The 25221-nt window shown below is 39.8% G+C and overlaps 1 protein-coding gene across 9 annotated transcripts in view; it reads right to left on the minus strand.

The window, feature by feature from the left end:
* The window catches only part of tp53i11a (tumor protein p53 inducible protein 11a), a 46487-nt gene that overhangs the window by 9638 nt on the left and 11628 nt on the right, over window positions 1-25221 (minus strand). For all 9 annotated transcript variants that reach the window (XM_016283285.1, XM_016283252.1, XM_016283245.1 and 6 more), the window contains 4 exons: window positions 10809-10975; window positions 2892-2950; window positions 2610-2658; window positions 1857-1947 (listed from right to left, as the gene is read on the minus strand). In XM_016283285.1, the coding sequence (XP_016138771.1) occupies window positions 1857-1947; window positions 2610-2658; window positions 2892-2950; window positions 10809-10934 (325 nt within the window). In that variant the 5' untranslated portion in view covers window positions 10935-10975. The remainder of the gene's footprint in view (window positions 1-1856; window positions 1948-2609; window positions 2659-2891; window positions 2951-10808; window positions 10976-25221) is intronic.

Raw genomic sequence — 25221 nt, forward strand, 5'->3', positions numbered from 1 at the left:
CTTTTAATGCTGAGCTAATCATCCGATATTTATTTATTTTTATTTTATTTTTATTTTAGGCTTAACTTCTGCTGATTGACTGCTTCTCTCAAAGAGTATATCTTTACACTGTGTTTTGCTGGCGACTGAACACACTAATGCTCCAGGAAAGCTCTTTTAATGCTGAGCTAATCATCCGATATTTATTTATTTTTATTTTATTTTTATTTTAGGCATGTTGGTGTTATATCTTTCACTTGGATGTTATAAGTTGCAATGAGTAAATACAGCTGGATAAAACAAAAACTATGTCCGTCTTCATTTCGGGCTGCAAAGCAACAAATTGATTCTATACTATACCCACTGTATATAGACTTGTATATAAACCCACTGCATATAGACTCTCATTACAGACTTGTCTGCTATTTACATGCGTGAAATAGTGCAATTACATACACTATGCAATTACAAAGGGTTCCCTCATTTTTGTGGCAATGCAGTGTATGTGTATGTCAGAACAGGCCACTTTGTTGTCATTATCATCCCTTATAGCAGGGGTGTCCAAACTCGGTCCTGGAGGGCCGGTGTCCTGCAGAGCTTAGCTCCAACTTGCCTCAAGATACCTGTCTGGAAGTTTCTAGTATGCCTAGTAAGACCTTGATTATCTGGTTCAGGTGTGTTTGATTAGGGTTAGAGCTAAACTCTGCAGGACACCGGCCCTCCAGGACTGAGTTTGGACACCCCTGCCTTATAGTCAGGGTTTACATTGGGCCGGGGCCGTCCGGGGCTGACCCCCAGCACATAGACTCCAGGGCTCGACATTAACGCTTCATTAACGCCAGACAAGTAACATGATTAAAACCTCAGTAACCAAAAATAACTATGTAAACACCAAAACACACCTATTATTCTGATTTTATTACATTTAGAGTAAGTGACGAATAGTGGATATAGCTACTGCATATAATGCATCTATTGATGGAATAAGGTTGCGCTGCTGAGGCGAGGCTCACGCAGCCTCTCCAGGAGAAATCAAAACACGCAACACAAAGAAACTCAGCATCCTGAAGTAAAAATTCAAAATGTAAAGTTTTTATATTTAAAATACAGTTAGTTAGGTAACATCACACAATGTTTTCACCATTACGACTGTTTAATAGTTCTATAAACAGTTCAATAAACAAATACAATAATATTAGGTCACTTACATTTTAGGCGGAAACGCATCTCACAGCAAACAGCCGATTCATTGCTGAGTGATTCCGTGTTTTGAACGAATCGGTTGAGTCAAAGTTTCATTAGCTCATGCACAAACATCTGATGAATCTGCCATTTGAACGAATCGTTTGAATGAATGACTCAATGACTCACTCATTAAATGCTCACTACTGGCACCTATTGGCGTTTTAATTTCGTTGAAAAGTATAATTTCCATCATCATTTCTTGTTTGTATATTCAAAAATATTTAAAATAATCTCATAATATTATTTAATGTAGTTGTATTTTTCAGTGTAAATGACTTAATTTGATAACGTATAGATAATCACATTATTATAATTGAATTTATAGATCAAATGTAAGAATTTGAAATGAAAGTATTAATGAGATTAGTGGGAAAATGCCCTCTATAAAGGTAAAAAAAAATGCCCTTGGATAAAATATAAAAAACACGCAGATCTATATGTCACAGCTGATAGAAAACTGATGAGAATATTATAATAAATCATATTTGCAAAAAAACAAAACACACACACACACATATATACAAGCTCGATACCATAGAGCCCCCCCCCCCACATAACAAATCCCAATTTAACCCTTGCTTATAGTGTTAAACTTTCTTCCTTCAAACGTTATACCATAAAGCTGAACATACATAGAAGGGCTCCCCCGTAGAGTCTGATGGACATCCTGGTGGTGGTGATCTCAAATATTAGTTCGTAGAGCTGGCTGGGAAAAGCCAGGGCCTACAACACAGAGAAGAAGGTCACATTATGAAGGTAATGGTACAGAAACATTAAATCTGCTAAAAAGATGACAGAAAAACAAGAAATGTCAATTCTAAATTCAAAAATGAAAAGCAGGTTTGGGGTTGATAGTATTTTGTTTTACATTTTTGAAAGAAGTCTCTTATGCTCAACAAGGCTTTTATGTGAAAAAATATAAATAATACAATTAAAAACTGTAATAATGTGAAAAATTATTACAATTTAAAATAACCATTTCCTATTTCAATATATTGTATTTTAAATGTAGAAATGGTAGAAATTGAATAAATTGTCATTTATTCCCTGATGGCAAAGATGAATTTTCAGCAGCCATTACTCCAGTCTTCAGATGTCACATGATCATTCAGAAATCATTCTAATATGCTGGTTTGGTGCTGAAGTAAAAGTTCTTACTATTATCAGTGTTGAAAACCGTGCTGCTTAATATTTTTGTGGAAACAGTTCATTAATGCATTAATGCAATGAATCAATGCATCCTTGCTGAATAGAAGTACTAATTTATTTATTTTTTTTATTGACCCAAAGCTTTTAAACAGTAGTGTAAATGATTAAACAAACCACAATGAGAATTATTTCATTTTGGAGAATGAACTGTTAAACATTTTGACTAAACTTCTCACCATTAAGGATGTGGATGTGAAAAGCACTGCAGAGATGAGGAGCCAAAGCCTGCAATGAGAGAATGAAAGACACTACACATCAAACCAGCTGGCTTATAATAAGACACAAATGAGCCACAATCAAAACCCTCAAGGATTGGCAAAAAACAAAACAGCACAGAACACTGGAGCAATTAAATTAGCAGGGTGTCTGATGTCACATGCAAAGACAGAGACAAGTCAGTGGTCTGATTATATGAAAGTGCATGTTCTGAAAGAGAATGATAATTTCTAAAGTCTTACCGGAGACCAATGGGCTCACGTACAGCAAACTTCATCTCATTACCCAACATCTGACTGATCTGCAAAATGAGAGAATTGTCAATATTAGCAGGTAACACTAGGCGCGTTTCTATTCTAGATTTGTGCAAAACGTTGGCGATATTTTATAAATGTCGATAAAATGTATTGCGAAATGACGGTGTTTCCATTAACCAATGTTATGCGACTGAAACGTAACCTTTTGCCTCTCGCGATAAGTCATGGCAACAGATTTGGGTGGGATTTTGGCTATATTTATTCAAAGGAGGCGTATATGTGTATCTTTACAGAAGCAGCACAGAGAGCCGCTTCAGAAACGGGCGCGGCTGGATTCTGGAATAAACAAGCATTTGTGGCCGCAATCAGCTTCAGTGGCCGTATCAGAGCCACACTGCACCGCAGACTGTTTTGGTTTTGAGACTTTAGTCTTTGCAACTTCAGGGATCTTATCTATGCACAATCAGCTTGTAACACTCCAAAGAGAAAGGAAAACTTGAAATCGCATCATATGACCCCTTTAATGGTAGGGAAAGCCCCTTATACTGGAGAGCGGGCACATATGAAGTGTTTCTTGGAGGTTAAAGTACATTGAAGAATGATTATATGACTTTTTACATACGCCATGTGACCTGTAAATGCGAAAAAGCCGTTTCCATTGCAGTTTTGCAAAATATTCCTTTTTAGCATTGCCTGAAAAACCACCTCATGCGAGCGTAAAAACGTTTTTGCGATTTGATGCATTTCCATTAGGCGACGTATTTTTAATTCGCAATTTCAATTTGCGCAATTTGAAGGGTAATGGAAATGCGCCAACTGTAAGGACACATGAGAGTCACATCAATAACTTTGATAAACTTATTACAATCTTTCTATAAACATACAAAAAATACAGGCCCATGGTAGGAAAATGTCAAATTTAGAAAAACAGGACTGACTCACAAAAGTGGGATTATCAGATTTGCTGATAGCCCAAGCCTGCCAAGACTGAAAGGGCCATGCAGAGGGACACAGTTTTATTTTGTGAAATTGGAAACTTTGGTGGAACATCTAAAGGGCCTGATAGAAACGTTTGAGTTTTGTTTTGATTTAATAGGTCTATTTTGACAGCAGGCTGGGTGGTTTCACAATGATGGCTTTGTGTTCATAATCCAGGCTGAGGGAGCAGAGCTCCTTCAGACAGAATCAGACAGAGACAGATAAGGATGTGGAAGGTGTTACAATATAATGCTTCCTTTGGTTATCCTAACTCTCGTGATTCCATAAGTGACATGGAATACTGCAAGAGAATGCTTTCTTTAAAAGAGAATACGAGTACGCAACGTGCCTCTACCATTACAATTATGAAAACATCATGAAAGCTACAAAATAAGATTTAAAGGAAGGTCATTTATTGCAAAAACTTCTTTTTTATCTTAGACTATGTTTCAAAAAGCGATAGCAAGAATTTTTGAAAAATGAAAGAAGTCCGTTATGTTCACATTTATTTGATAAAAAAAACAGTAAAATCAGTAATATTTTGAAATATTATAATTTAAATGAACTATTTCCTATTGTAATATATTTTAAAATGTAATTTATTCATGTGTTGACAAAGCTGAATTTTGCTGATTTAGTGCTCAAGAAATATATTTCCTATAATCATCAATTTTGAAAACAGTTTTTCTGCTTGAAGTTTAAAAGAAAAAAATTTATTTGAAATAGAAATCTATTGCAACATCATAAATGGCTTTACTATAACTTGTTAAAAAAAATACTTGCATCCTTTCTGAATAAAAGTATTAATTTCTTTATGGTAGTGTACATTTTTTGTGCAAACATAAACCGGTGGATAAAATAAGAAGGTCAATGAACCTTTCGCTAAGCCCGGCCTTAAAACTTTTTTTTTTAAACAAAACTGACCAATCCTACCCTGGCTACTACTGCCATCTGCCATGTATTCTAACAAACTTGCTCTTGTCTAGTGTTAGCTCTTAATGCCAAATAAAACCTAAAAGCATACTGAAAATGGTACCTTCTTGGTAACTATAATTTTATATTTAAATTTAAGGTAGTTCTAGATGTTCTTAAATAATACCACAGAAAATTCACTCAATGCATTCTTTTCTTTGTCTGCATAAAAACACTAACATGAAAGCTTGTCAGAGCTACCAATAGTAACCATCAGTTGCAGGCTTAAAAGGATCAAATATTCAGCAGGATATCAGTAGGAAACTATACAGTTGCAATCTACATTTACATATTTTTGAAACACATAAATAGGCATTATCTTTACTTTGATGTGCTCAATAAGAAATTATCACAATTATGTTACCTAGCTATTTCCATTTCCATCTAAAAAAAAAAAAAGCACTGGCTTCCAGGGATAAAAAAAAAAACTCGCCCTAATGGCCATTAAACATGCAGGCTTTCCCTTTCTTCTCCCACCCTAAAAGAGAGGGCTCTATCCATCTCCCTACTCCACCATGCTTCACTAAAAGCCTCCGCAGCATGGGTAATTTAGTGTTGATGAAAACCCGATCTGTTTCTAATGGGAAGCTGTGGCGCTGAAATCCTGACTAAAGGTCATTTTAAAGGGGAGGCACAAAAGTGTGAGTGTGTTTGTATGGGGGCGTGTGTCACAGTGACTGTTTAAGTCTCTCAGGAGCACATAAATAGCAATTGCTTACAGTAAAACTAATGTCATCGACAAGCTGACATCAGCCATTTCTGTTTTGTAAATATTTTGTTCAGCAGTTGATAAAACAAATAATATATAATAATAACTTGATAAACAAATGCTGCTGTATTTACCAAGTAAACAGCAGTAGCTAATACGGTGGGCCACTGATTATTCTCAGGAGAAAAGTGATCACAGAGATAAAGTGTTCAGAAAGCATGTCGCACTGAGAAACAAGAGCATGTCATGTGCTATGGAGACCATCACTCAATCGACACCTCGCTCTGGTTGTTTCTGGGGGGTTAACACATCTTGACAACTGCTGGGAACAGGGAGTGCTCCGTTTTCTCATAAGACCTGTAACGGCTGAAGCTACACAGTATGTTCATCTGACCGCAGTATCGCAGCAACTGGGCTGATAGCTTGTTTTAGTGACAAGCTAATGGGGAAATTAAACAGAGTACTTCAAATACATCATGGCCCACATGGTCATGTTAACTGGTGGACAGAAAAATCAATATTCTAAAAGCGCAAGTCTTCAAGTAATGGAAGAGTAAAATCATTTTCTACCACATGAGATTTTGCACAGAAAACTTTTGCACCCAAAAAACATGATCTACTTTAACTGGCGAAACTGCTCAATTATTAAAGGAATTGTTCACCCAAAAATTTGCTGAAATGTACTCACCCTCAGGCCATTCAAGATGCAGATGAGAGCGTTTCTTCATCGGAATGGATTTGGAGAAATTTAGCATTACATCACTTGCTCACCAGTGGATCCTCTGCAGTGAATGGGTGCCATCAGAATGAGAGTCCAAACAGCTGATAGAAACATCATAATAATACTCTAGTAATCCACATAAACCCAGTCCAACAATTAACATCTAGTGAAGTGAAAAGCTGCATGTAATAAACAGGTCATGCACAGACCAAGCACATTTTATAAGCCAAAATAGTTATAAACAAATACATTGCTGGATTTTGATGTGAGAGGACAATTTTTCATTTGTGGATTATCGTGATGTTGATAAAACTGTTTGAACTTCCATTCTGACGGTACCCATTCACTGCAGAGGATTGATTGGTGAGCAAGTGGATGTAATGATGAATTTCTCCAAATCTGTTCAGATGAAGAAACAAACTCATCTACAAATTTCGTTTTGGGGTGAACTATTCCTTTATTATAGAATCTCTTAAAAGCTCATGTGGAGCTGTATTCATGCATACATCTTCAGCCATGGTGCTGTCTTATGGGATTACATCTCTGCCAAAATTATGCGCACGAAAGATCATATTTTGAGCATGCAAAAGTGCGTTTTGCATGCGCGTGATCTGAGTTTTGTGGAGAAAGTGTTTGTCTCGCAAAGAAAGTATTTAGAGCGCACGAAAATCAATTTTGCATTTAAAATAAGTTTTTTGGATTTGTGCAGACCTCTTTTGCACGTGCAAAGTTTCACTAGCTTGCTCACCTGATGCCGGCCCTCAGTGCTCTCTAAACGCCAACGGCTCCCTTGCTCAACACAACCCAGCGTTACAATATGCCATAATTCCAGCCAATCAGAGACAAGGCTGCTCAATTCTGATTGGCTGCCTTGAAAACCAATAACAACATTCCTGGACAGCAGAAGAGGAAAAATACAGTGCATGCATAATTATTATGCAAGTTGAAATTCTGATCATATTTTTTTCCAAGCACATTTTACTAATTCCAAACGACATCAATTTTAATAATACTATTAATCTTGTATTTAATCATTTATAATTGATATATAATTTTTCATGAAGGCTGGAAGTGAAAAATGTCTTATATTCAGGGGTGCATAATTATTAAGCAGATTTTCTTTTACAGATAAAATGAGCCAAAAAAAGAGATTTAACTCTTAAAAACAGCTTAACTCTAAAAAATTATTAAATGCCCATGAGAAATATTCAAAACGAATACAATACTAGAAATTGCAAAGTTAATGCACAACCATTGGACAGCAAAATGCTCAGTGGGTCAGCAGGGTCAGTCAAAAACATGTGGATAAGAAAAGATGCATGTTAACTGCAAAATAATTAGGAATTAAGGTGAAGAATTAGATGTGAAATCACCAGGAACCATTTAATCCCCAGCACCACCATTTTCTAGAACTGCAACCTACCTATAGTCTCCAGAAGTACAAGGTGTCAGGTTCTCAGAAACTTAGGTTAAGTATAGAATCAGAAAATGATTTTTTTATAGGCTTTATAGACAGATAAGTTGAGAGTGACTCTTGAAGGACCAGCACCACATCCTCTTGTACCACTGTTTGAAGAATTTATCTTCCAGAATCTGGCAGTAAGTTTTGGGAGTTCATTTTTAGTCCATCTCGAGATTTTATCTGTAGAAGATAACCTCCTTAATAATTATGCACCCCTGAATATAAGGCGTTTTTCACTTCCAGCCTTCATGAACAATAATATATAAGTTATAAGTGATTCAATACAAGATTAATAGCAGTTATTAAGATTTATGTTGTTTGGAATTGGTCAAATGTGCTTGGAAAAAAATATAAACAGAATATCAACTTGCATAATAATTATGCATGCACTGTACAGTATTTTCCCTCTTCCGCTGTCAAGCAGCAATGCAAGGAATGTTGTTATTGGTTGTCAAGGCAGCCAGTCAGAATTTATAAGATTGATGTTGTTTGGAACTGGTAAAATGTGCTTGGAAAAAAATATGATCAGAATATCAACTTGCATAATTATGCATGCACTGTATTTTTCCTCTTCTGCTGGAAGTAATGCAAGGAATGTTGTGAGTGGTTGTCAAGGCAGCCAGTCAGAATTTAGCAGCCTCGTCTCTGATTGCCCGGAATTATGACATTTTGTAAGGCTGGGTTGTGTTGAGGAAGCCAGCCTTCGGCATTTAGAGAGCACTGAGGGCAGGCATCAGGTGAGCAAGCTAGTGAAATGTTGCACGCGCAAAAGAGAAGGACTGCACACATCCAAAAACTTATTTTAAATGCAAAATTGATTTTAGTGCGCTCTAAATACTTTTTTCTTTGTGAAACGAACATTTTCTCCACAAAACTCAGATCGCGCGTGTACAAAATGCACTTTTGTGTGCTCAAAATATGATCTTTCGTGCGCAGAATTGTGGCAGAGAACTGTCTGAGCCATCTCTGTTGAAAGAGAGGGTGATGGGCGACTGCCCCTTAATGGATGTTGTCTTTTATCTTTCTCTGTGACCCTACCCAGAGTTGATGCACAGTGCAGGGGTGGAGAGGTTGACCATGTCTGAGTAATGTCCATGTTTCATGTGGACTACCTCAAAGCCCCATGAGTTTTAATAGCACCGAGCGTGAGACAGGTAGTTGTGCCTATAAGCTCTCATTGTGGGTTATTCATGGTGGTGTAACATGACTGTACACTGGGTTCAAGATGAGTGTGAGGGGCCAATTAATATCCTAGAGCCGAGCTGTGTGCCACACTGTGCCACAATTCATCTAGTCAGCCACCTCTCCCATAGCAGGTGTGTTCCTAATGCACAATAAATGTGTGGCTCATGTGATGTATCCCCACCTCCCATGAAGGAAAATAGATCTGTATACAATGTATTCTATCATTTATATATTGCTTTCAACAGAACAACTTCCAAATGTAATGCTCAGAAAAACCAACGTGATCTCATGATAATTCGTATGTATTTTACGTAAAATCTGGTTCTATAAAACGTACATTTACTTACGCTTTTACAGGCACTAAAACGTACAATACTGACATATTTTCAGCATTTAAACGTACAAAACTGACGTATTGACAACACCTAAAAATGAATCCTTATGTTAAAAATCGCGGCATTAATTTTATTATTAGTTGTTTTTAGTTTGTCATATCAATTACCTTGTTTTCAATTGCATTATTACATTGTTTACTTAATATGAAATGATAACATTTCGTTTTGTTGTGATTTCTGCTGCCAGCTCGTTTCCAAGAATAGGCCTACATAATGTAAACAAGACTTCACTTTAAACCTTAAAATAAATAACATTTCTGCAATCGTTTAACCTTTACTTGTCATGTAATGTTTACTTTGTTTGCCATGGGCCACAAAAGGCATTTTCTCCTACATGCTGTGACTGACAATAGAATTATAAAATACACCAAAAACGCAACATAATTACGAAATGAAACTATTTGTGCGCTGTAATCCAAATCTTCTGAATCCATACGACTGCGAGAATTTTTAATAATTCAAAAAACCTACTTTTTCAAACTCCTAGTCCTAGATGGTTTGTCTGATTTTCACCAAAATTGGCTCAGAACATCTTCAGACTATGCTGGCAAAAAGTTATAGAATTGAAGTACATTAGTCAAACCGTTCTCAAATAGTATCATGTATCGTTACAAAACTCTGTATGTGTTTTCGGCACCCTGCCCTGATGGTACTCATAAAGTTTCGGGGCAGCTTGTGGTCAAAAGTTATAAAGAAATTTCCAAAAAAGCTAATAACTTTTATATTAGCCTATTCTAATGAAACAAATTGTAACAGTCTCAATATATTCTTTGGGTCATGCCGAGAACATCGATTTTCTGCCATTTTGATTTTCTTTAAAAACCTATACTTTTTCAAACTCCTCTTAGACCGCTTCTCTGATTTTCATCAAATTCGAGTCAGATCATCTTAAGACTGTGCTGACAAAATGTTATGGATTTTGTGTCGATAGACAAAACCATTTTTGTATAGCGCAGCAACATATTTAAGGCATGATGCCAAAATGACTGGATGTATCTCTGCAAAGCTTTGACATATTGACACCAAACTTTGTGTGTGCATTGTCACCTCACACAGAACACTCCACATCGATTTAATAACAGCACCACCTATTTGGGCAAAAGTGATAACCCATTAAATCAATTTACTAGTGGTTGTATTTATGATTTTTGAGCCATTTTGACTAAAATCATCTTAAAACGGCTTCAATTACTCACTGCTGCAGTTGGTCTGATGCTTGATGCCTTGCTTGCTTCTGTTGTGCTTAGCCCGAATAATTACTGCTTGCAGCTATAGTTATTATTATTAATATCAATGCATACACTTCAAGTTGCACTAAACCCCAGAAAGACATTAGACACAATCAAAAAAGCTACTAGAATATATCAATGTAGGAAACTGTGCCCAGAAATCTCAAAATATGAAGAAAAAATGTTTTCTTTCATGAATAGCTGCTATTGAGGTCAAATATGAATGCAGGTGCAGACAAGTGGGATGTTACCTTTGACCTGTGCACCTCTCCATCATCATCCTCCCCACCAACACCCAGGACCTTTCGGGACTTGAGGCGACTCACAAGATCAGTCTGACTGTGCTTCTTCATGAGAGGTGGAGGTGTGGAAGCCATGGCAGCGGAGGAAAGCTGGGTTCAGTGAGCTGTCAGGGGGACTGAGGAAACGATAATACATCAGCAGGAGCACTTTCTCAGAACTGTTTGTTCCTAGTATTTCAGTTATAGAGAAAAAAAATTCACAACCAGTAATATGCAGGGTTTGTGAAATATCAGCACAACAGCATGTCATTCTGTTTCACATCTATGACGAATAATAATCATATAGCTATCAGTAAGGCTTTTTTACAGGCTAAACAAAAAAAAGAGAGCAGTAGAAAAACATATAGACAGTGCAATGTGACCTATTGAAACAAGTCCACATCCTCCCACACAGCCGCACACAAAGATTTAGAGGAAACTGTGTTGGCTGAATAGGGATATACTAAAAACATTTTTAAAGACTGCAAATAAACAGACACAGGGAATGAATGAGTGTGTGTGTGTGTGTGTGAGAGAGAGAGATTTCCCTTACTATGCCACACACTTCATACTATGTATTTTTCTAAACGTCAGGTATGCATCTTACTCTTAGATTCATCTATGAGAATTTGATGTCTTGTATTGATTTGATATCTTTGAATTGGCTATGTAATTGGCATAATACATATATACCTGACTGATAATAAATTGTTACATTTTATTTATTCTGACTTACTCTGAAATTATTTTCTCAAGTAGATTAAGTGAAGGCGTATGTTTCCGCAAATCTGCATCCAGGGTTAAGTGCATACTAGATCTCAGGTTTGCGTTAACTATGGGGGACTAGTCATAGTACTTGTCATAACCGCTGGTTACTGTCTCAGCTTTAATTAAGTTGTACGTAGTTATATTAACTATCGGGGGCTAGGCAAATAGTACTAGCATAACCGCTGATTATTGTTTGAGCTTTATTCAAGTTGTACGTAGTTATTTTAACTATCGGGGGGGGGGTAGATAAAAATACTATCTAAATATTAACATATTTCATAATACTAGCATAATCGCTGATTATTGTCTCAGCTTTAGTTAAGTTGTACGTAGTTATATAACTATCGGGGGCTAGACGAATAGTACCAGCATAACCGCTGATTATTGTTTTGAGCTTTAACTAAGTTGTACATGGGTAAGGGGGCTAAACAGAACTACTATTTAAAGAATGGTAAGCAAGGGGCGACCTCTTAAATAGTATTAGTCATAACCTCTGGCTAATGATCAGACTGGCGAGTTTGTGATCATGGGGCCCACGTAGAGCGGCCGCCGTGAGGCACCCTGAGTGACATAGATTCCTAATGAACGAGTAAATATAAAGTAAAGAGTTAACTAGAATAACCAAATGTCAGAATAATAGCAATAATTACAGACAAACAACCAATTTGCCTTTCAATCTAAATCCGAGATCATACTAAAATGGAGTCAGATTAGGTAATAAAATGGGGTCAGATTTGAGTTAAACCTAAATTGAATAACTTTGCACGCTGAAAAGACCGAACATGCAAGAAACCTTCATCCACCACTGGATACCTTCCTTGGGCCAAGTGCGTGGACCTTACATATACACTATACCATAATTTATTCCTCTGATGGCAAAGTTGAATTTTCAGCAACCATTACTCCAGTCTTCAGTGTCACATGATTGATGCTCAAAAAACATTTATTATTATCTATGTTAAAAACCGTTTACAAAAGAATATTTTTGTGGAAACAGCATTTATTTGAAATATATATATCTTTTATAAATGTATGAATTTAACTCTAAATTTCATGCACCCTGAATAAAAATTAATGGTCGACCGATATTCTTTTTTTTTTTTACAGCCGATGCCAATATCTTGGAAAGCAGAGTGGCCGATGGCCGATATAAAGCCGATATAATTGTATTTATTTTAATTAATATTTAAGAAATTTGAAATCATTTGAAAATGGATTGTGGATAACACAATGTGTTATGTCCCTTTTATTTAATTTATGACCCAGTGCATTCTGGGAAGACTGCAAATGTCACTAAATCATAAAAGTATTTTTCAGTGTAGCCCTATACCATAATAGCAAAGCTGTGTTGGTGCAATAACAGTAATAATAAAAGTAAACTGCCAAAAAACTACAACAATCAAGTAAATCTTTGACTTTTTTTTTTTTAACAATGCAGAAATCAGTCCACCAAAATATTTTCACAAATCAACACTGAACTAGACACTATGGAGATTCATATGCATTGCTCTAACTGCCATAATGTATCTTATTACACAAAAAAATGACATGACAATGAGGGATAAACTTGACATATTCATCCTTTTGTGAAAGTGTATATCACACTCCCAGCTGCTCATGAAAACCAGAAATTACACAGTCTCCCCATCTGTTCATTTCACAGCTGTTTGACATTTGGACCCTTCAGTCTGAGAACCCTAAGCAGATAAATTTAAAAACCCTCAAGCTATACAATACAACACCATTATAAATGCAAAATGTAAACTGTCTACTCCATCCCTTTTATTCACAGTCTGCCATCCAAGCTCATTCAATTGTTCTTCAGTCTCACATCATTATCTTCACTGCAAACATTAAGTTGATTCAGTTGCCTAGTAAAACAAATGGTATGAACTTTGTGCCTTTCATATGATCATAAATATATTCAGGGATCATGCCTCTCTAATCATTAATCAGCTATCTGAGGTTGGCTGTTATTAATGATGTGCCCTTTATTCAAATGTTGAGCATCTCATTTCCTCCATGTCATTGTATTTACATTCAAAGATGGTTTTATGAAGCGCACAGAGGCCAAACATTTTAATTTTAGATTAGCCGTGTGCTTACAATATGTTGTTTAATCACGTCAGTGTTTGCCAACATGTGTAAACTGATTATTTAAATAATTGTACATCAGGTTGCCAATTCTTCAATTTACTTTTAAAAATGACAGGTATTTTGATTTCTTTACTTGTACAACATGGGCGGACAAATCATTTGGGAAAATAGTCAGATTTGTAAGATAATTGCTTATAAGAGATCTGAATGAGGGAGCAATAAACACTCAAATATACCCACAACAAAACTATTTAATTATCTATTTTGCTGACAGCACCAGAATTACTGAAATGATGATGAATATGCCTGGAAAATGAATCTGGCTGACCTGGAAATTTGGTGCAGGAACAACAACCTCTCCCTACAGATGAAGGTAAGCACCGTTAACATTAATTGTGAACAAAGGTTTCACAGCAAAACCATAGCAAGCACAACTTGCTTTTCCAGAAGTATATTTCCCATTAATTTTATTAATACACATATTGAACAAAAACGTACACTACCATTCAAAAATGTGGGATTTTTACAAATAAATTAAGCATTTTATTCAGAAATGCATTAAATAGCTTGAAAGAAACAAGAAAAAACTATTTTAAATAAATCCAGTTGAACATTTGAACTTGAACAAATCTTGCCAATCTCAATTTTTATAACAGTAGTTTATGTAGTTTAGTACTCCCAAATGTTCATGCAAAGAAAGAAGGCGTAACTTTTATTCTCGCTGTAGTATTGTTGTTGCCGCCCCATGTCGTGAAGGCGCTGTGTGTTTCGTTGTGAAAGTGAAACTACTTTGTTTGGCCTTCCAAAAGAGGACGATATGGCTTCATCATGCCTGGAGCTGATCCGTGCTGGTTGCTGAGGAAATACAACAACTTTGTGCTGTGGATCACCGGATCGGCTTTCACCGTGGGTGAAGCGGAGTCCAGCCCGGGCTCGTCACATGTGGTTGCCGCAAGCCCTCCGGATGCTCCTTCGTCGAATCCGCCGGCTGTTCCTCACTCTAGCCCCCGGCCTCTGCTCACTCTAGGCCACCGTGTGTGACGCTGTGTTTCATTGTGAAAGCAAAAATACTTTATTTGGCCTTCCAAAAATGGACATGACTACAAATCAGTGGTTAAGTTGTATTTACAACACTGTTCCAGAACACTTCAACCCAAATATTCAGATATGTGCAGCACATTTTATGGAGGACCGTTTCCTGATCCTGGTCGAGTAGACTACAATGCTGGCTGTTCTGACTCAGAGACTGTACGTTTTTTATATTTAAAGAGTTTTTATATTTAAATCGAGTTTTTTGGGCAGTGTAGAGTAGGGCTTGTTTGTCATTTCTCCGATCACAAGTGCAGACATGGTTTTATGTTTACGCGGCGCGATGCAACACAACGCGTAAAAAGACAGTATAAGTCATTATAATCCATAATTATGTCCCCACTGGATGCAACGAATGCCTCGTTTATAATGGGTTTTCATGTTTTTGAATCATTGCTCCGGCCTGACAGGGCATCATAACTGTATGGTAGGGGCGTAACATTTCCGTCACACACTTGAGGTATTCGGCCAATCATAACGCACTGGATAGCTGGCCAATCACAGCACACATTGCTTTTCAGAGCGATGAGCTTTGTAAAAATCTAGCGTTTCAGAAAGGCGGGGCATAGAGGAGAAACAATAATGTACAGTATGTGGAAAAGAATGTCTTTTTCCGCATAAACATTTCATAACACACAAGTGCAGACATGGTTATATGTTTACGCGGCGCGATGCAACACAACGCGTAAAAAGACAGTATAAGTCATTATAATCCATAATTATGTCCCCACTGGATGCAACGAATGCCTCGTTTATAATGGGTTTTCATGTTTTTGAATCATTGCTCCGGCCTGACAGGGCATCATAACTGTATGGTAGGGGCGTAACATTTCCGTCACACACTTGAGGTATTCGGCCAATCATAACGCACTGGATAGCTGGCCAATCACAGCACACATTGCTTTTCAGAGCGATGAGCTTTGTAAAAATCGAAAGGCGGGCATAGAGGAGAAACAATAATATACAGTATGTGGAAAATAATGTGTTTTTTTAACCTTAAACCGCATAAACATTTCATTACACCAAATTACACAAAATAATGTTATTTTTAGCAACATCATATGACTCCTTTAAGTCGTGACCGTGGGACATATAAAAGAGGTTAATTTGCAGATCTGAGGGACTTAGGAGCAGAATTAAATGAGATAAGGTCAGAAATGTATGATTTAAGTGCTTTAAAAACAATCAAAATTTTGAATTGAATACTAAAGGAGACAAGAAGCCAGTGGAGCTTCGCTAAAATTGGAGTGATATGATCATGTTTTTTTGTTTTGCACCAGTTAACAATCTGGCTGCTGCATTCTGGACCATCTGCAAACGAGCCAGTGAAGTTTGGGGAAGGCCTAGGTATAAGGAATTACAGTAGTCCAATCGTGATGTGATAAATGCATGAATAACTTTTTCCAAGTCTTAAAAGGAAAGTGTTGATTTAAGTCTAGAAATGATTCTCAATTGACAATAGCTGTTTTTAACAACTGAGCTAATTTGCTTTTCAAGGCAAAGCTCAGAGTCAAAAATAACACCTACATTTTTTTGCATGTGACTTAACATATGGAGTGAGACTGTCTAAGTTACTAACTATAGAATTTCTGGTTTTAGAGGGACCAAAAATAATCACCTCAGTTTTTTTATTATTTAGCTGGAGGAAATTATTCGCCATCCAGATTTTAATGTCCTTCAGACAGTCCATAAGAGGCTGCAGAGAATGTTTAGATTTTAATGGAACGTATAACTGAGAATCATCAGCGTAGAAATGAAAAGAGATTTTATATTTCCTAATTATATTACCAAGTGGAAGCATGTACAGATTAAAAAGTAATGGCCCCAGAATGGACCCTTGAGGAACCCCACAAGGGAGAGAAACTGATGATGAGGAAAACTGGCCGATAGCCACTGAAAGTGTCCTGGATTTAATATATGACTTAAACCACAATAATGCTGTATCCTTAATACCTACCCAATGTTCAAGGTGTGACAAAAGGATGTCGTGATCAACTGTGTCAAAAGCAGCATTTAAATCCAATAAAATCAAAACTGCATTTTCATCACAGTCAACCGCATGTAGCAAATCATTCATCACTTTTAGCAAAGCCGTTTCAGTGCTATGATAGGTTGCAAAACCTGATTGAAATGGTTCAAATACCAAAGTCAAATTTAAAAACGGAAGTAACTATGATTGGACAACTTTTTCCATAACTTTTGAAAGAAAAGGCAATTTTGAGATAAGATGATAATCAGACATTTTACATCAGAATTGGGCTTTTTAAGCAGCGGGTGGACAACTGCATGCTTTAAAAATGCAGGAACAGTGCCAGAGACTAAACAGGAATTGATAATTGTTTGGATGCTAGAACCAATTATATCAAAAGAACCTTTAATGATATCAGAAGGAACAACATCCTGGGGCGAGGCTGTAGATTTCACCTGCATCACTAAGTTCCTCAGATCAAACAAAGACACCGGCTAAAAGCTATTAAAATTGGCTGTATTAACTGGACATTCAAGCAGAGTGTTAGAGTAAGAAGAAATAAGGGAGGATCGAATGCCATCAATCTTTTCAATGAAAAACCTCAAAAATCTCTCACATATGTCAGCGGATGGTTCTGCTTCATTAGAAGTACAGTGATTAATTATTTAATTTATAGTACTGAACAAGATTTTTGGGGTATGAGAATATTTACTGATAATATCAGAGAAGAATTTAGCTCTTGCCTTTCTAGCTGCTTTCTGAAAGTTCACCAGGGAGTTCCTAAAGATTTCGAAAGAGACAGTAAGAGGATCTTTTTTCCATCTCCTCTCTGCTTTCCGACACATCTGTCTAAGTGAACGGGTGGTATCATCTAAGCATGGTTGTGATTTAAATTTTGGGGATTTGTATTTAAGAGGGGCTATAGAGTCCAAAATATTTGAAATATTTGAAGAGTTAAAGACAGAAATAAAATTTTCTGGGCTTGAAGATTGCTCAGCAGCAGCTAAGATTGCAGTTGAAACATCATTTGTTTTATACATATCAGAAAAGTGATTTGCAGTGAGAGAATTAATACAATGAGAATAAACACCTGTATTTTTAGCAGCATATATAGAACTTGATAGTATGACATTAAAAACAATAGGCTTATGATCTGAGAAAGAAGCATCTTCAATATTAATATTATCAATGGGAAACCCATATGACATAACAAAGTCAAGAGTATGCCCAAGTATACGTGTAGCTTTATCAACATGCTGAATAAAACCAAGAGTCCACAACATGAGTAAACTCAATAACCATAGGCTTTCCAGGACAGCAGACGTGAATATTAAAATCACCCAAAATTAACAGTAGATCATATAATGTAATGATATGAGATATAAAATCAGAAAACTCCTTTATAAAATCTTTATCTGGCTTTGGAGGTCTGTAAATCAAGACACATAGCAACGGAGTGGTAGGAGATTCTATCAGTACACATTGTGATTCGAATGTAGAAAAGTTCTCAGCAAAGATTGTCTGTATTTTGTACTGGTTCCTAAAAACCACCCCACCTCCTCTTCGAACACATCTTGGGGTGCTAATAAAGCTACAATTTAATGGACATAGTTCACCAAAGATGGATGACTCATCAGCTCCAGTCCATGTCTCAGTTAAAAATAAAAAGTCTAAGCTGCGACAAGTAAAAAAGTAATTCAAAATAAAGGTCTTATTAGACACAGACCTGGCATTAACCAGGGCCATTTTACGTGAGAATGAACAGTTTGTATCTGTGATTGTCGGACATACTTGAGTGGAAGAAGATTTTGGAGATTCACTCCTCTGCTTTGAATGTGCAGTCTTGCAGGAGCGCAGTAGTCAGGTGTCCGATTCTGATCCGGACTATTTTTGAAAATAGGCTCATTTTCCAACTCCCCTAGAGTTAAACAGTTGAGTTTTACCTGAAAATAGTCCCCAGCACGCTCCCTGTGCAAGCAGGTGGTCACGTTGGTTATGTTGACAGAAGTTAGCCTATTTTCAGGCGCTGCGTAATATCATTGCGCCTGCTGCACCCATGGTACGGCAGCAAAGTTCCTTGATTATTACGCCGGAATGAGAGTATAGTTAGTATAGTATATATACTAGCCATATCGGCCTAGAAAATCGCAACTTTTCATTTTCCGTCGGTCTTAGTACACGATGTAACTACAGAAGAGGTACGTTTTAAATAGGAAAAATATACAATCTCCTTGGTAATATTTGAGCGAGAAGCTAACGGTCTAATCAGATTCAACGATCTATGCTAAGCTACAGCTAAAAGTGCTACCGCTAGACCCGGAGATCGGCTGAATGGATTCGAAAACGGTAGAACTCAACTGTTTAACTCTAGGGGAGTTGGAAAATTAGCCTATTTTCAAAAATAGTGGAGTGTTCCTTTAATTTAATCGTACCCTGCGATACATGAACAGTGTTGATCCGGGTATTTAAGTCCCACTTGAATGGTGGTCCTTCTGTGTCCAAAATTTATCAAAAAGATATAGGGACAAGGTTTTCACACAGACAGCTGTCATTGTGAGACAGTGAGCAACTCCGTTTGTTTGTCCGAGTTCGCAACAGTAACTAAGGGCGAGCAGGGCTTACCGATAGGTCGATTGCATTCACACACATTCGTTTCTAAAGAGTTGGCAGAGGCATTTACCTCATTGTCATGGCAACAGTTCATGATTACGTGATCACATGATCACATGATTACATGATTACGGTTTGATGGATAATCATACCAGACTGTTCAAACATTCCATGACCCGATAACCAGCAATTGAACATTCTGTGCAAAACACCAACAACAGCAAGTTTTTTTGAGACTGTGTGAACTAACCTTTGCATGTAAATGTTGATGCTGCAGGGCAGGGTCGCCTGCAGGATTTCAGCTGAGGGTACGCACAGACATGTAAAAAAATATTTTAACCCTGAAAACAGCAAAAAACGTCCCTGAAGGAGGGAACGGAGACGTCACGTCAGTGACCGACGAATTGGGATCTCGCTTAGAGAGACCAATCCACTTCGAGTGTAAACTAAACGAGCCAATGCACATTGGCATGCGATGATTGCATCCAGCTGCAGCTGATCACAGCGTGAGCATAAAAAGGCAGCCGGTGCAACGCATACCAGGTTTTCGCTGAGGAGCCGAGCCGGTGACCCGGCCGCTCAGCAGTGGTACAGCAGCCGTGGTTCCCTTCAGGGAACGAGGGTTACATACGTAACCGAGATGTTCCCTTTCAGTCGGTCAATCCGAGTCACATCGGTAATCCCTACCAAAGCGCCATGGATGCTGCCCCTTTCAGTGTCCTGTGCGAGCCGTCTGCGCCCCTTTGTGGTGTAGGCTGGGGCTCGCAACAAGAAGACCAGTCACTGGTGTCATAGCACTACTTACTCAGTGAGATTGGATAACACTGGGAAAACGTACCCGTTCCACTTGGACCTTGGGCACATAGCCGGGCCGGGGCCTCAGGATTACCTGGGAGTCAGCCGGCCCGAACCGCCAACCGAAAATGCGTGCAGGTCCCCTACCCTCTTGATGGAGGCCAGTGCAAGCAGGAGTTTTCATTGAAAGAAACTTTAGCTCGACTGACTGCAAAGGCTCAAATGGGCCCTGCTGTTTTAAGCATCAGAGACAGGTCCCAAGAGGGTATAGAGGAGGGCCGGGGAGGATTTAACCTTCTGGCCCCCCTAAGGAACCTGATGACCAGATCATGCTTCCCTTCCCGACTTCCCTTCCACGGGGTCATGGTTAGCAGCAATCGCAGCGACATAGACTTTAAGGGTGGAGGGAGACAGCCTTCGCTCCAACCCTTGCTGCAAGGACCCTGATCGGGCATCTCCGGGGTCTTCTCGGTGAGAAGAACACCACTCGATGAACAGGTTCCCCTTCAAAGCATAAGCGTGTCTCGTAGACGGTGTTCTCGCCGAAGTGATGGTGTCAACTACCTCTTGGGGTAGGTCACCTAGAACCTCCGCGTCCCTTTTTTTCCAGGGACCAGACATGAAGTTTCCAGAGGTCTGGACACGGGTGCCACAGGGTGCCCTGTCTCTGAGTCAGTAGATCCTTCCTCAGAGGAATCTGTCAGGGAGGGGCTGTCGAGAGGAGCATTAGTTCGGGGAACCAGGTCCGAGTGGGCCAATACGGCGCCACAAGCAGGACCTGCACCTCGTCCTCCCTGACCTTGCACAGCATCTGTGTGAGAAGGCTCACTGGGGGAAACGCATACTTGCGCAGGCCTCGCGGCCAGCTGTGTGCCAGTGCGTCTGTGCCGAGTGTTCCCTCAGTCAGGGAGTAGAACAACTGGCAGTGAGAGGTTTCTGGAGAGGCAAACAGGTCTACCTGAGCGGCTCCGAAACGTCTCCAAATCAGCTGGACCATCTGGGGATGGAGTCTCCATTCTCCCGGGAGCTTAGCTCGTGACAGCTCGTTGGCCATACGGTTGAGCAGACCCGGAATGTGAATGGCACGAAGTGACCTCAGAACCTTTCGACTCCAAAGGAGGAGGTGGCGGGTGAGTTGTGACGGGAGTGCAGACCACCTTGTCGGTTGATGTACGCAACGGTCGCCGTGTTGTCCTTTCGTGACAGCACGTGCTTGCCTCGTAAGCACTCTTTGAGACGGTTCAAGGCAAGGCGCACTGCTAACAACTCTAGGCAATTGATATGCCAGTGCAGTTGGGGGCCCGTCCATACCCCCGACACTGCCACCTCGGGACTCGGCCATAAAGCCAGTACTGGAGCGGTCTCATATGAAGCAGCCCTAGCACCGACTGCGCACGTTCCTCTGTGAGGCGTGCGGTCTGTTCGACCGAATCCAACTCCATACCGACAAAAGAGATCCTCTGCATCGGGGAGAGTTTCGGATGCACCCGAAGATGCATTTCTGCGTCAACATCTTGAACGGTAACCGGCGAAGGGCCCGGTTCAAGACATGCAGATGCAAAATTGGTCGTAACCCACCACCTTTCTCGGGTACAATGAAGTAAGGGCTGTAAAACCCTGTATTCATATCGGCTGGAGGGGCTGGCTCTATTGCATCCTTCACCAGTAGGACTGCGATCTCCGCATGCAAGACAGGAGCATCGGCCGCCCTCACTGCCGGGCAGCGGATGCCCCCGAACTTGGGGGGAGGTCGGGGGGACTGAGGTCCTAAAGCTTTGTGTCCGGTCTATGTAGCATCTCAAGGCTCGGACGGGACAGAGCAAAGCTAGGGCTGGGTATGCCTCCTCCGGGGGCAGCGCTTACAGGCTCACCACCTGATCCCTGAAGGGAGCAATGGGAACCTTGGGCACATAGCCGGGCTGGGGCCTCAGGATTACCTGGGAGTCAACCGGCCCAAACTCTAGGCACGAATCATCAAACGAAAATGGATGCACCTGAAGATGCGTTTCTGCGTCAACATCTTGAATGGTAACCGGCAAAGGGCCCGGTTCAAGACACACAGATCCAAGATTGGTCGTAACCCACCACCTTTCTCGGGTACAATGAAGTAAGGGCTGTAAAACCCTGTATTCATATCGGCTGGAGGGGCTGGCTCTATTGCATCCTTCACCAGTAGGACTGCGATCTCCGCATGCAAGACAGGAGCATCGGCCGCCTTCACTGCCGTGAAGCGGATGCCACTGAACTTGGGGAGATGTCGGGCGAACTGAATCGCATAGCCGAGGCTGATGGTCCGCAGAAGCCAACGAGATGGGTTAGGTAGCGTTAGCCAGGCACCCAGATACCGTGCAACCGGGACCAGCGGAACCACCGCCATACCCGCAGTGGGGCAGCAAGGTGGAACGCAGGCGGCTTGTGAGCGGAGGGGAGGCACGGTTCGCCCTGCCGGGTGGAGGCGGTATTAAGACACAATTGCATCGCAACCGACTGCTCCACCAGGGGGACCCTTGTATACACCCTAGCTGCACCACCGTCAAGGGTGGTGAGGGAGGAGGAACCAACAGGTCGGTTTCCGGCAGTAAAAGGTGCCATCCATGACCTGGTGAGCTCCTCATGCACCTCCGGGAAGAAAGGCACTGAGGCAGGGCGCTAAGAATTAGCGAGAGCCTCCCCGAGAAACCAATCGTCCAACCTCAATGGCCCGGGACGCAGTGGAGGTTTCCACTCGAGCCCGGGAAAGCATAGCCGACATCAGCGTGTTTAATGCCCAGACACGTGAGGCAGCGATTGTGACCATCACCCTGCGCCAGGTAATGACCACATCCAGAAACGCACGGGTGAAACGACATCTTTAAAAAGACGATCCGTCATCTTTACAAAGACGCACCCGCTTATTGTACTCTTTTAGAGAAATTGGCTCTTTTAGGGGAATTCTCTTTTACGTGCTGAGACGCACAGGGGAAACGGCCGTTTGCAGCACGACAGGGGGTAGTGCAGCCTGAAGTGCACAACCCACTCGACACAGGAACAACCACCGCTGAAGCGCTGTCCGCCAACACAAAAAGCTCCCGAGAGCGCACTAGACTCGTCACACACGAAGCAGTTTGGTAGGAGCAGAACGATGTTGTCGCTCGGCTCCGAAGCGAAAAGCTGGTATGCATTGCACCGGCTGCCTTTTTATGCTCACGCTGTGATCAGCAGCAGCTGGATGTAATCAACGCATGCCAATGTGCATTGGCTCGTTTAGTTTACACTCGAAGTGGATTGGTCTCTCTAAGCGAGATCCCAATTTGTCAGTCACAGACATGACTCGGAGTGACCGACTGAAAGGGAACAACAGAATGGTCAAAGACATCCATCTCATGTTCACATAGGAAAACGACTGAAAAACTGCGCGGGTAGACACGAAAAACGATTCGGTGTGAAAGTACAATGGGTGCCATGTCATAAAATATTTTAATATGACTGAATTTATATTTAATGTGATCACAGTTTAATGAACACATTTTAAGTTAGGCCTACTAATTATTTCATTGTTTTGTTTAATTTCCATGGTTATTCAAACAGCGAATAAATTATATAGCCTACCGAAAGCGAGCAAAGAACATTTACATTATTTATCACATTATCACTGACTACAGTTTAGCGCAAGTTTAAGCACTATCAATGAAGCTGTCTACACTGTGAAATGAATCTCTTACTAGCATCATACGTCTGCATTTTGTTGAGCAGTCAGCGAGCGTGCACACTGAACAAAACTCCAGCTTTTCAGCGACGACTCATCTGAACGCTTCTGATTGGCCATTGCATTCATAAACTCAACAGAATCGTGTGTGATTGGTTATAATGTGCAACGCTGTAAAAACACATAAAAAGAAATGCAATATGATCAGATCTAAATGTAATGTTAATTTTCACTTTATTTGCGACAGCCGTTATAGATTTAGTTTAACTGAACACTAAACAGGGGCATTTTTGTCCAGTTTGGTGGCATTTTTGCCTCAAGCCCCCGTCAATTTCAGACCGTTGGCCAGGGGAAGGCAATATGATTCAGTGAAAGAGTAGTCCAAATGCGTTCGGCCAGTTCATCGAAAAGAGAGAACTGACTCAAAAGAATGATTAAATCATGAATGATTGGAATCGCTGGTTCATTCGACAGAAATACGGGACACAAAAGGTAATAACTGCTAAAATATTCGCAGGGAAACTGTTTCTCGAGTCAGAGCGCTCATGGTACGCACAGTGCGCACAACCGTAGAGCTGCAGGCGCCACTGCTGCAGGGCATCAGTGAATAACTCTCCATCTCAGCCCTCATCCTCCTCTTCCCCACATGACCAATACAATCTGCGGCATCTTAACTTACTACCATTATCAAGAAGGCTTGCCGCTTCCATTACTAGCCCCTCTGGAATACTTGAGATCCCATCTGCACTATAACCTGCCTACACATACATCGCTCATGCACAGCACACCAACACTGTACTCTGCATAGTCTGGTCAAATATTTATGTCCATTATATGTATCTTTTTTACTATTTAAATTTAATTTTACTTGCTGGGGTTATCACAGAGATGGAGTCAGAAAATTATTCAGTCTTTTGACCCTTTAAGGGTAAATATAAAATAAATAACAAATAACAAAATTCACATAAATCAAGACCTCTGTTATAGACAATTTTCCAATTCTGTCATCATTTACTGAAACAATTATATCTAAATGACTTTTAAAAAAAACAATAGGCATCATACATTTGTTTCAAACACAACAAACTTACACAGAAACATGCAATTTGTTGCAAGAAGATACATGACAAATGAAAACAATGCATGTTCTAAAATCAGCTCAAAATATAAAACTATTTGATATTCTCTGTCTGAACAGATTTGTACACTACACACTTTTCTGCGAAACCTGTCATCTCCAACTGCCCAAAACCTGCAGACTGATTCTCCAGACTGCAAATCAGGCAAAAGTTATGTAGTGTATTCCATCCTTTACTTTCTTCTGTATGTCACCAAAAAGCTGAATTTTTGGGACAGGGCCCTCATGAGAT

Source organism: Sinocyclocheilus grahami, unplaced genomic scaffold (genome assembly GCF_001515645.1).
Source record: "Sinocyclocheilus grahami isolate Dianchi unplaced genomic scaffold, SAMN03320097.WGS_v1.1 scaffold10.1, whole genome shotgun sequence".
Taxonomy (NCBI): domain Eukaryota; kingdom Metazoa; phylum Chordata; class Actinopteri; order Cypriniformes; family Cyprinidae; genus Sinocyclocheilus; species Sinocyclocheilus grahami.